This window comes from Coenobita brevimanus, chromosome 91 (assembly GCF_032717465.1).
Source record: "Coenobita brevimanus isolate Jiangsu-jjx chromosome 91, ASM3271746v2, whole genome shotgun sequence".
Lineage (NCBI taxonomy): Eukaryota > Metazoa > Arthropoda > Malacostraca > Decapoda > Coenobitidae > Coenobita > Coenobita brevimanus.
In genome coordinates this window covers 3,875,177-3,887,286 of record NC_137044.1, presented here as the reverse complement: position 1 = coordinate 3,887,286, position 12,110 = coordinate 3,875,177, and the positions used below count along the sequence as shown (strand labels likewise).

General features: G+C 40.7%; 1 protein-coding gene across 1 annotated transcript; it reads left to right on the top strand.

Moving 5' to 3' along the window:
* The first annotated feature begins 7,252 nt into the window (after positions 1–7,252).
* Positions 7,253–8,447, top strand: LOC145411885 (triosephosphate isomerase-like). The gene is made up of 3 exons (XM_080281845.1): positions 7,253–7,415; positions 7,541–7,632; positions 7,807–8,447. The coding sequence occupies exons 1-3, from the start codon at positions 7,301–7,303 to the stop codon at positions 8,407–8,409; spliced, it is 810 nt and encodes a 269-aa protein (XP_080137971.1). The 5' UTR covers positions 7,253–7,300; the 3' UTR covers positions 8,410–8,447.
* Positions 8,448–12,110: the final 3,663 nt, after the last annotated feature.

The window sequence follows — 12,110 nt, the reverse complement described above, 5'->3', positions numbered from 1 at the left end:
CAGATTCAAGACCCCGGAATTCTGGCTCCATACCTACAAATGATGAAAACAGTAAACGTAGCTTGGTACATCGTTACACTACAAATATGTATGCTAAAAAAAAAAAAAAAAAAAAAAAAAAGAGCACACACACACACACACACACTTAACCTCTCTACTAACTATATTTGTTCCAGTTGCTACTATATGATTTACGTAAACTTACGATGGCCCCGAAACACAGAAATGTTGCTAAGAGTTACGCCTAACCCTTCCAGTTTGAAAATTCTGTCCTAAGGTTTACATCTAGGAGTTAAATAGCAACTTGAAATTCCCTAACCTACTCCCTATGGTAAGTATTTTTGGTTTAATTTAGTTATTTTCAAATGATCTTACTAAAATTAGGACGGGGAATCGTGCCGGAGGACATATAGAAATTAACTCCATTAGCAATTCCAGTACCAGATTTTGTTAACCCCATCACTGCCAAGGCTCTCTCTTTCTCTCTCTCTCTCTCTCTCTCTCTCATCTACAGACGGTTTTTAGAGATTAGGGAAGGTTTTTCGAACTGGAGGGGTTAGACACAGCCTTCATTAACCCCCTTCACTACCCCGGAGCACTCCTCAGCTGAACAAAATCGTCTGGTGGGAGCAAGCACGAAGAAAAATGAGGACATCCCTGTACTGACTGTGTTAACTGTGTTCTCGCCACTCCCAAGCGATTTTTTATTTTTTATTTTTTCAGATTAAATTGTCTCCTCAAACTAAAGGACCAATTGTATTCAGGTGATGGAATTAATTAGCTGTCAAGGGCCCGTATCCTCGTCGCTTAAGGAGGCTCCCTAGCACCTTTTCCTTAGCGATTTATTTTTGGATGCTGCCGGTTGATATACTTTAGTAGGTTATTTATGAAGTGTATGGCGATATTAGAATGATTTAAGTATCACAGAAGAGGATAGTAAAGTGTAATAAGCAAATTATATCGCTTAGGACAGGGTGCTGCGGAGCTTCCTTAACAGACGTCAATAAGAGCCAAGGTATTAAGAGTATCAGATGGTTCTTCGACCTATTCTGTACGATAATATGGTGTATTTTGTTCTTGCTAACCCCCATGGGATTTAAACTGAATTTCTGAAAACTCGACGTTGTGAAAGGGTGAGAAACAGCCACCATTAACCCGTTCCGGCAAAGCACGTCATTTATATTTTAATCTTGCTGCTACACGACGATTTTATTCAGCCCTGGTAGTGATGGAATTAAGGAGGTATAATAATAATAATAATAATAATAATAATAATAATAATAATAATAATAGTCGTCAACAAATACTACTACTACTACTACTACTACTACTACTACTACTACTAATAATAATAATAAAGAATAATAATTCAGTGAGACGACATCCTTTGCACTTTATTCATGCTGCAACCAGACAATTACATTCCAAACACTCATCATCCATTCCATCCCTTTTTGGAAGATCAAAAACCTCAAATATTACCATCTTCAGGCATGGGATGTTAAGCCTCCATTCTAGCTCTCTCCAAACGATAATAATCTGGTTACGAGATATTTTTCGAACTGGAGGGATAAGTTAGTGTCACTGTAATCCATTCCATTTATTACATATCTTTTAATAAGCTAAATAAAACCAGAATAGCCAAAAATAAATTACGTTCGTATGTCATTGTCCTGGGGGGCTGTACCAGGAAAACTTCTATTTATCATTATTACATTCCTCTTTTCACAAGCAAGGACTTCTTCCGGGAATGACCCCTTCAGTAAAATGACGCTCCTTCTATATTATTCTTGCTTCCACCAGACGATTTTATTCAGCTTAGGAGAGGCTTTGAGAAATGGTGAGGTCATAAGTGCCCATCATCATTCCTTCAGTACCAGAGTTTTCCTGAGTCAAGTAAAATCGTCTGAAAATAGTACAAAGAGAGAGAGAGAGAGAGAGAGAGAGAGAGGGGAGGAAAGTCAAAGTCTCCCCTTAGCTGAATAAAATCGTCTGGAGGTATCATGAATGAGTCACAGAATACAGGATGTTTAACAAGTAATGAAAGCACTTGTCAATCTAAATAGACACACCCCGTGAGCATCTTCCGGTTCCGCTCTAAATTGTTCCTAAAAAGCAAGCTTTCCTTGAGTGATATCACGACCTCTTTTATGTACGCAAGCAATCACACATTCTACCCCCCCCCCTTTCTTTCTTTCTTTCTCTCTAGTTCCCTCTCTCTCTTTCACTACCTACCTACCGACTTAGTACAATCGCCTGTATTTACATGTCTTACAGGTAGTTGCTTGTTGATTGGTGTTGCTGTTTGTTTATGTTTCAATTCTATTGTATTGGAATAACCCCATCATAGTGATCAGACCAAAGCAAACGTGACACGTAAACAAATACACTTGGGCCACATTAGATCCCTTACACACCACCTCCTGTAGTACTTCGTAAGTGAAAGCGATTGTTCATCCCTGCCTTTAACTTCTCACCTCCCCCTCCTCCTCCTGGTCGCCACTTCTCAACAAACGCTTCCATTAGATTCTCACTCTCTCTCCTCTCTCTCTCTCTGTCTCAGGAAGTGACTCACCTGGCTCTCCCTTTCAGTGTCTCACCTGTACAAATCACGGCGGTCACACCAACATGTATCAGAGAATTCACACGTTCAGTACCAGGACATCTATTTTTTTTTTTAAATCTACTCATGTTACCGCCTGAGATTTTTATCGAGCTGACTCTCCAAGCTCATTCCTTATATTTTCGGACACTCTTCTACTCTCCTCTAAAATTTTTGTATCTCAGAAAATTTCCTTTTTTCGGTGTAGGTACGTTGATTTTCTTTCAAATTAATCATCTACCTTCAGATTCTTCATTTACCTTTTCTTTCTTCCTTTTTTCTTATCTGTTAATACCGGATACATCTGCCTCTCCCTTGCACAGAACTGTTTCCTTGAATTTACCCTAGATAATTTTTTTTTCTTCTACTGGTCTCGCAATATCCACCTCTCACTTTTTTTCTTTTTATTGCCAGTCGACAGCCTAGCAACGCCATACACAGTTACAGTTATCATAAAAAGTTCCATCTTTTCCTCGTTCTTTCGTTAGAACTCGTCTTTTTCAGCTATGCCATTCACTGTTCCTTCTTCCCCTCCTCCTTCTCCTCCTCCTCCTCCTATTTCCTTCAATGCTCTCCTAACCTCCACGTCCCACCAAGCCATTTCTTTCTTCAGTTAACACGATTGCAACACAACAAACAGTTTAGCATTTACCAACAACAACAACAGCTAAACCTTCGTACGTGGTTCACACTTCAGTCAGATCTCTCCACTTCCAATCTAGTGACTCTAATTTCTCCACTACATTTCGTTCATATTCATCTACCATATATTCTTCTTCAACTTTCAACCATTCTCTCACAGATTTCCCCCTTCCCCTCCCCCTCCTCCCTGTCCTCGTCCTCCTTGCTCTCTTCAGTTTCAGCTTCCACACGAGAATTACAAAGACTGATAAACGAACTCACAGTCCTCCCACCACTCTCTTGGTGTAGCTACAATGATATGTATTGTTTGTGTGTGTGTGTGTGTGTGTGTGTGTGTGTGTGTGTGTGTGTGTGTGTGTGTGTGTGTGTGTGTGTGTGTGTGTGTGTGTGTGTGTGTGTGTGTGTGTGTGTGTGTGTGTGTGTGTGAGAGAGAGAGAGAGAGAGAGAGAGAGAGAGAGAGAGAGAGAGAGAATTATTGTGGAAGTGGCAAGAGGGGGAAGAAGCTCCAGGAAGGTAACTCCACCACAAGACAATTATCTTTTATCTTACCACCACATGAGTATCTTTCATTAAGCTACAAGACAAACTTCATTTATTTTACGAATATATTTATTTTATTTATTACTTAAGGTGCACCTAAACACATAACTATATATTTAAAAAAAAAAAAGCTATCTGGAGACTCCCTGAAGCTTAATTATATCTACCGGTAACAATAACAAAATCGATAAGACGTCACTGTGTTGAAATATATTGACTTGTATTCCAGTGATTGCGACACAGGTGAGAATTTCTTGCCGTGAGAAGCGGATGGGAAGCAGTCCTCACACACACACACACACACACACACACACACACACACACACACACACACTGCTGGTGCAGTGGTAACGCTCTCGCTTGCCAACTGGTGAACGGGAGTTCGCGCCTCGCTCAGGTTGCGAAAAGTTTCACTGACGAAGTGGGTGGTTACTGTCCCCCTTGAGCAAGGGGACGGGTGTGTGCGTGTGTGAAGGTCACAGCCTTGCCCTTAGATCGGACTATATGAGCTCTCAGCTCCCTTCCGGGAGGGTAAAAGCTGACGATCACGACCATCAAAGTGATCCTGACCGACCCGGTGAATTACAAATTTTACTCTTCACTTCGTCACACTCCACCAACATCAACCAGGCCCTCCCACAGCCTCATGCACGTCGCACACGTCACTATCACCTAATACCACACACACACACACACACACACACACACACACACACATGACTAGACAGATACTGACATACTGTATATCAATTTATTTGTCTCTCTCATACCTGTACATATATAAGATATACACATGAGATAATTAAATATTATATATAATAGATCTGTATTATATATTTCATATATATATATATATATATATATATATATATATATATATATATATATATATATATATGAGAGAGAGAGAGAGACTGTGTGTGTGTGTGTGTGTGTGTGTGTGTGTGTGTGTGTGTGTGTGTGTGTGTGTGTGTGTGTGTGTGTGTGTGTGTGTGTGTGTGTGTGTGTGTGTGTGTGTGTGTGTGTGTGTGTGTGTGTGTGTGTGTGTGTGTGTGTGTGTGTGTCCTTGTATGAGCGGAATGTTAATTGCAAATAGCAAAAACACGAGCATGAAGCTGTAACAGTCATACAAAATGCACCATCCCCTCTTCACCTAATACGGAAATCCTTATCATCACCTATGACGATAACACCAACCAGAAAGCATCCAAACGTTTGACAGGAAACACGGTCCACTTCTTCGTTCTTCCTCTCATCTCTTAACCTCTTCTCATTGATTATTTCCAGTGTCCACTTTGTTCTTCCCCTAATCTCTTAACAACTTTTGGAATATTTTACGTACAGTTTACTCTTGCTACTGGCAGAGGATGTTAGTAGGTTTAGGAAAATCCCTTCACGCTAAGGAAGTTTGAATTACGGTGTCCATTTAACCAGCTTCATTCTGATATCTTTTTCGGACGGAGTAGGAACAGCTAAACGAAGGGGATTAAATCAACCTCCATTGATAGTACGACTGTGGGTTTAATGCGCCTTAGCACATTTTCCTTTGCGATTTAATTTGTATTTTACACCTTCAAATTTAACTGTATGGTACTTAATACGATGGAGTATCGACACAGTCTACAAATACAGCATACAGACTATTATTATGGAATATACACAAATACCTTTGTGATGATTGTTGAGGCAGTGACTGACAAAGAGAACATAGTCAGGGAATTACCTATCTTCCTAGTTTTATATGAAGATTATTCAGTAGGCCAATATACAAAATACATCAGCAACGATTGGAGAGGGATACCTGGACTCAACCTAACCCCTGTGAAATCACCAAACCATAGGAAAATAACTTCATACCCCGATTCTAGCCAACTATCGAGTGCAAAAGTCTGGTCACCTCTACCCTTCTTCATTTCTTTGATGGACTTCAGGGAAAGCATGAGCAAAATAGACAAGGAAAAGGGATAAAGCTTCTCGCACCTTGCATTACTGAACCCTATTAACGTGATTTTTTTTTTCTTTTTTTCAGGACAGTTCATGGGCTGACTTTATTTGGTACCTATTTGTGAGGCACATCTGGAGGGAAAAATACTCCCCAAATATGTGCAGATGATTATCCTTTGCGGCACAGCCTGGGTTTCGGGGACTTGGATAGCGGGTTTTCTTGCTTTCTTTCTTTGCTGGATCTGCCTCACCCCATCCTTAGGTGGAAAGAAAAGGTTAGGATGTCCACAGTGCAACAGAAGATAATTTAGTGAGTGTCAGTCTCGAATCCAGGCGGGGTAAATCAACAACAGTGTGGCTTGCCAGGGAGTGGAATAGCAATGTAAGTATAATATGGGATAACATAAAACTATTCAGCTGGCGATTAGGTGTTGTAGAATTGTAATGACCGCTATTTGTACAGCAGTGAACAGTCTAATGAGCCGAGAACTAATATTATAACCTTTCCTGAAATGCAGGTTAGCAGATTTTCAATTTGTAAGGCCTGCAGTCTGTTTCTGAGGACATGATCTGCGAACAGAAGTGATATCATTTGGTGGTTATTGCAAGAGGATACCATTCACAAAGTGTTTATCTGATTTGGTGGAAGTCCAACTGTTTGGATTTTGTCTGACCACTGTAGCCAGTGGTCGGATTTACCGCAGAGGCGGAACAACTACAGATAATAAGAAGACACTTGGCGATATACCACTAGGTCGATATTCAAACGTTACTGACACTGTACCACAGATATCTTACCAGACAATGATAGAGTAATATGGAAAATAAATTGGTAGGGAAGAAATGTTACAAAATAAAGAGACATAGATTGACTCCCACTCGCTTTTTACTGGCTGGGGAATCGAAGAAACGGTATAAGGCCGTAAGAATCCCTTTGAGGCATCCTAAAACAGTGTTAAACTTACTGATGTTTCTAAATTTACGAACAATAATCAGGTAGACTCGTATCTCGTTTCAACAGTTAAGTCTCAGAGGTGTAAAGTTAAGTATTGACCGAGGCTTTTCACGGTAACATTAGATTATCTATTTCATAATCGATAAGGTAACATGAATAGGTTAAAGTAATGAGTTGCTTACATGAAGTTTTTGTATGTACTTCTTTCTACAATGAGTGGACAATATAGTAAAAAATTTGGAGACTCAGGTTTATTTAATCTGGAAACGAGAACTCTTCAGTCATTCTTGAAGTTTAAAATAATCGTTGTGACGCGTTAACGCACTGATGCAAAACATAAATACTTCAGTATCAATAATATATACGATATTATCTTTAATATCTTAGGTACTGATGTATAAGAATGTATTTCTTCCTAGATTTAACGGTCGTTACAGCCTACGTCAATGAAACAGTTGGATGTAACACATAACAAGTAGATACTGGAGGAAGCCCCACTTCCGTTCATTGTGTGTACAGTATATAACCATCAATTAGCCTGTCTCAAGCCAGTAACCTCTAACAGCAGCCTGAGTGCAGACCACAATCAGCGCCTCCACAGACAAAGATCATTCAGGATGGTTGCCCAGAGGAAGTTCTTCGTGATTGGAAACTGGAAAATGAACGTGGACAAAAGTCGCATTGACAGCATTGTCAAGTTCTTGTCTGCTGCATCCCTTGACTCAAACACAGGTGAGATCATGGTCAGAATGGAGATCACTGACTAAAAGAATATCATATTTCAGTACATTCTAACACAGAACAATGCACGACTCAGTTTTCAATATTATAACTAAAAGTTATTGTCCATCTTACAGAGGCAGTGGTGGGTTGTCCGTCCTGCTACCTGTCCTACGCCCGACAGCAGCTGCCCAGCAACATTGGAGTGGCAGCTCAGAACTGCTACAAGGTAGGACTCCTTCACAATACTGCATTGATATTCCATTACATAAGGGTAAATTATGACTCTTGGTACTACTACGACTAAGCTTTAATAAGCCAGCAGATAAAATAATTATATAACCTAAGAGGGAACAGTAGAGACCCTCCAGAGAATTGTGAAGTAAGGGATTCTCTGTTACAGGTGGCGCGAGGTAACTTCAGCGGCGAGATCTCTCCGGCCATGATCCAGGACTGCGGGTGTGAGTGGGTGATCCTGGGCCACCCTGAGCGACGCACGGTGTTCCATGAGCCCGATGAGCTCATCAGGGAGAAGGTGGCGCACGCACAGCAGGCGGGAATGAAGATAGTGGCGTGCGTGTGTGAGACGAAGGAGGACAGAGAGGCGGGACGCACACAAGAGGTGCTGGCAGCTCAGATGGCGTCACTGGCAGAGGGCATAAGCGACTGGTCGCGTGTGGTGGTGGCCTTCGAGGCGCTGTGGGCCAGCAACACGGGCGTCCTGGCCACTCCCAACCAGGTGCAAGAGGCGCTGCAGCAGCTGCGACAATGGCTGCACGACAACGTCAGCCGAAAGGTCGCTAACACTACCCGCATCATCTACGCCGGTTCTGTTTCCTCCAAAAACTGTCAGGACCTGGCCAGGCTGCCCGACCTGGACGGCTTCCTGGTGGGTAGCGCAGCACTCAAGCCTGACATCGTCGACATCATCAACTCGAAGAGCTCTTACGTGGCCAAGCTCGTTAACTTATTCTCAAACCTCGAAACATCACCGCACAGCATCTAGATTAAATTGGTCACTCTGGTGCCCAGCAGAATTAGAATATTTATTTAAGCATATATTCTGTGGTATTTGGGGGTGCTCACCATCCACTCACTCGATGCAGTGCTGATCTCGGGTGTTTGCCTTTTCCTCTCCTCCATCCTTCTTTCCTTCCATCCTCTTCTGTCATTCGTTCCTGCATTCTTTCGTCTTCCTTCTGCCTACGGATGACTTTACGCTCCCTCTTCTGTCTTTCTTTCCTTCACTCTTTCATCTTCCTTCTACCTGTGGGTGACTCTACATTGACCGACAAGCCAAATGGTTTCCTGTCCACCAGGAATGCTGGGTGGTAACCATATAATCAAATTTTGGCGCTTGGTGGTTTAGAGGGTAATTACGGCATTCCAATCGGATTGAACAGGTGAGGGTTTATATCCAAGGGGTGGCTGGGGTTTACTGCTTACATGGATGAATGAGGCTTGTCACTCACACCTTAAATGGCAAGACCAACTTGAATAGCCCCGGGCTCCTACGCTCATCATGGGGCAACGTAGGATTGGATGATGTATGTATGTATGTATGTGTGTGTGTAAAGGCAGCAACTTCCTGTATGGATCTATTCATTTGTATTATACTACCGATTTCCAGAATTTCTGCAGCTTACCAAATACAGATTATGTAACACTGATCACAGATACTTCATAGTATTGCTTTCTTATACACGCACCGGTATATACACATTACTAAGTGCTGATGTGATAAACTGCATGTACATACATTTTTAATAATTCAACAGTTCTGTGTGCAAGATATATCTAGTTTAAGTGGAGCGTAAGTTCACATTTTTTAAAACTGAAAAGCATCTATCCTCCGTTATTTATACACCATGTTCTTCAAAGTCGTTGTCTGATGTTATTTTTATTAATAAAGCAGATAATGTAGAATGTATTGTTTTTCATTCAAAATACATAAACAACTTTTGTATGTTATTTCACTGACAATCATTAACATACCGGCTACTAACCCTGTAAAACGTACTTCGATGGTCGCGTTTCATACTAAACTGGGCAGTAGGTGTTCACACTGACGTGTGAAACGTGTTCCAGCGAGCGGAACGTGCTTGACTCTAATAGCTTTGATGAAAATATCAAGGCCACATGCTCCTCAGACTCACCAGTGTCCAGAGAAATATCACTTTTGCACTGGTTGGAAGGGATTTCCATGTTCCATTCTTTCCACAAAAAATATGCACGTCGCGACTGGTGACTCACGCCAAAGCTCTAATTCGTGCACTTTGCTTCTGGTGATGATGGTATCAATCATCATCAAGCATAATCGCCCAAATGAAATCCTTCATAAAATTGTTGGAAACCAAATCAGTTTTTATAATCTACATGAAAAATCCCATGTTTTTAAGGATTCCAAATCAAATTAACTATACTTTTTTTTTTTTTTTAATCGAGGCCAAAATGCACTTGACAGGTTGGTGATGATTGGCTGAATGCAACATACATCTGAGGGAGGAATTTTTATTAGTAAATAAGTTTCGATTCACAGCACCTTGTATTTTATTTGAAATACAACGATGTTAATCGGACATATTGTATTCAGCCAATCATCACCAACCTGTCAAGTGAATCTTCGCCTCGATTTAAAAAAAAAATGAGTATTGTAAAAATAAAAGTTCCAACTTCAGTGAGTTTTTTTTTTTTTAAATAACAGAACGGATGAAGGAAAAACAAATGAATAAAAAAAAAAACCATACACCAGATTACTGGTGTCCTCTGTGGGTTGAAATTTGGAGGGAAACAACTCTGGGGAAGCGAGTTCCAGAGAGATGCAGTTCGGGGAATGAAGAATTCTGATAGGCAGAAGTTCTGCAATATGGCTGAGTGACATTCCAGTCATGATCGCTACCAGATGCCCGAGTAGCACGAGGGAAGGCATGGAGAGGTGGCACCATGGACGCAACTTCGTCTGAGCATTTGCCAAAAAAATATCTGTAAAATAATGCACGGGAGGCAACATTCCTTCTTACTTGCAGGGGATGTAGTTTATTTGTAATGGCAGGGTTGTTAATAATTCTAACAGTTTTGTTCTGAATTTTGTCTAGTTGTTTTAATGCAACGTCTCCACATGCATTCCACAAGGGTAAGCAATATTCAAGCTGAGAGCGCACATGACTCTTATAAATTATACCCAACTGCTCATCAGCGAAGAAGTTACGGACTCTGTACAATAATCCGAATTTCTTTGAGGCGGTTTTAGCAAGTGATCTAACATGTGAGGTCCAGCTGAGGGTATTGTTAAGTGAGATGCCAAGAATTTCAATACTTTTGGAGATGGGAATATTAGTGACACTGAAGGTAATGTACAAATCTGGCAATATCTATTAGTAAACTGTATATATTTAGTTTTATTAGCATTGAAAGAGACAAGGTTGTTTTGTCCCCATTCACTGATCGTAGATAGATCTTGATTTATGGAGATGGCTGTACTGAGTTGAGAGGTAGAGATATTAGACTTTGAAACTGGGTGTCTGAGTGTGAATGAACTATGTAGTGTTGAGTCACCTGCGTATGAATGGATGGGATTGTGGGTGACAGATAAGAGATCATTAATATGAACCAGGAATAGGGTTGGCGCCAGAACTGACCCCTGCGGCACGCTGGCGTTAATTGAGTGGAAATTGGAATATACATCATCTACTTTTACTCTTATTTTCCTGTCACTAAGATATGAAGAAATCAAAAGAACAAAAGACGTTAGTCCATAGCAAGGGAGTTTGGACAGCAGGGAACGGCGCCATACTCTGTCGAAAGCTTTAGAAATATCAAGAGCTACTGCATGAGTTTCTCCATGTAGATCAATTGACTGATGGATGGTATGAGTTAGGAGATTGAGTATGTCAATGGTGGATCTTTCGTGGCGAAAACCATATTGTCTATCACTAAGTTGTTGGATTCAAGATGTTTAACAATGTGCTTATTAATTAAAGTTTCAAATACCTTACCAAGATGTGACAGCTATTGGTCTGTAATCAGAGTGGTCAGAGGAACTTCCTCTCTTCGGAATTGGGTGGATATTGGCTTCTTTCCACGAATTTGGGAATAAAGATGTACGAATGCATAATCTGAATAATTTAGCTAGAACAGAGGCAAGTTCAGGGGAACACTTTTTCACAAAAGTTGGTGGAATTCCATCTGGGCCTGGAGCTTTGTTGGTAGATAAATTGTCTAGGATGGATTTTAAGTATCTTGTCTGTATTTTAAGTGGGGCAATTTCGGGAGTGTCAAGTTCTAGTACTGGGACTTTCTGCCTGGTATCGTCTATGGTAGAGTTTCTGGCAAATGTACTGGCAAAAATATCTGCTTTCCCACGCGGGTCAACTGTAATGTTGCCATCTGAAGATTTTAGTGGGGGAATGGAAGATGACGTTGTTAAAGTTATTATTGAATGAATTAAGAGTTGACCAGAATATTCTATTGTCATTAGGGTTGTTAAGTAGTTTTGATGCTTGCTTTTGAAGAAAGTTTGATTTAGCTAGATTTAATACAGCTTTTGCATGATTTCTAGCAATTTTAAATTGAGAGAGTGATGCAGATGTTATTGATTTTAAGTAGGAGTTATATGCTAATGACTTCTGGGCTGTTGCTCTGGCACAGTTGCCATCAAACCATTTTGGAGAGTTCAGTCTTTTAGCGAACTGTTGACTTGGTATGTAT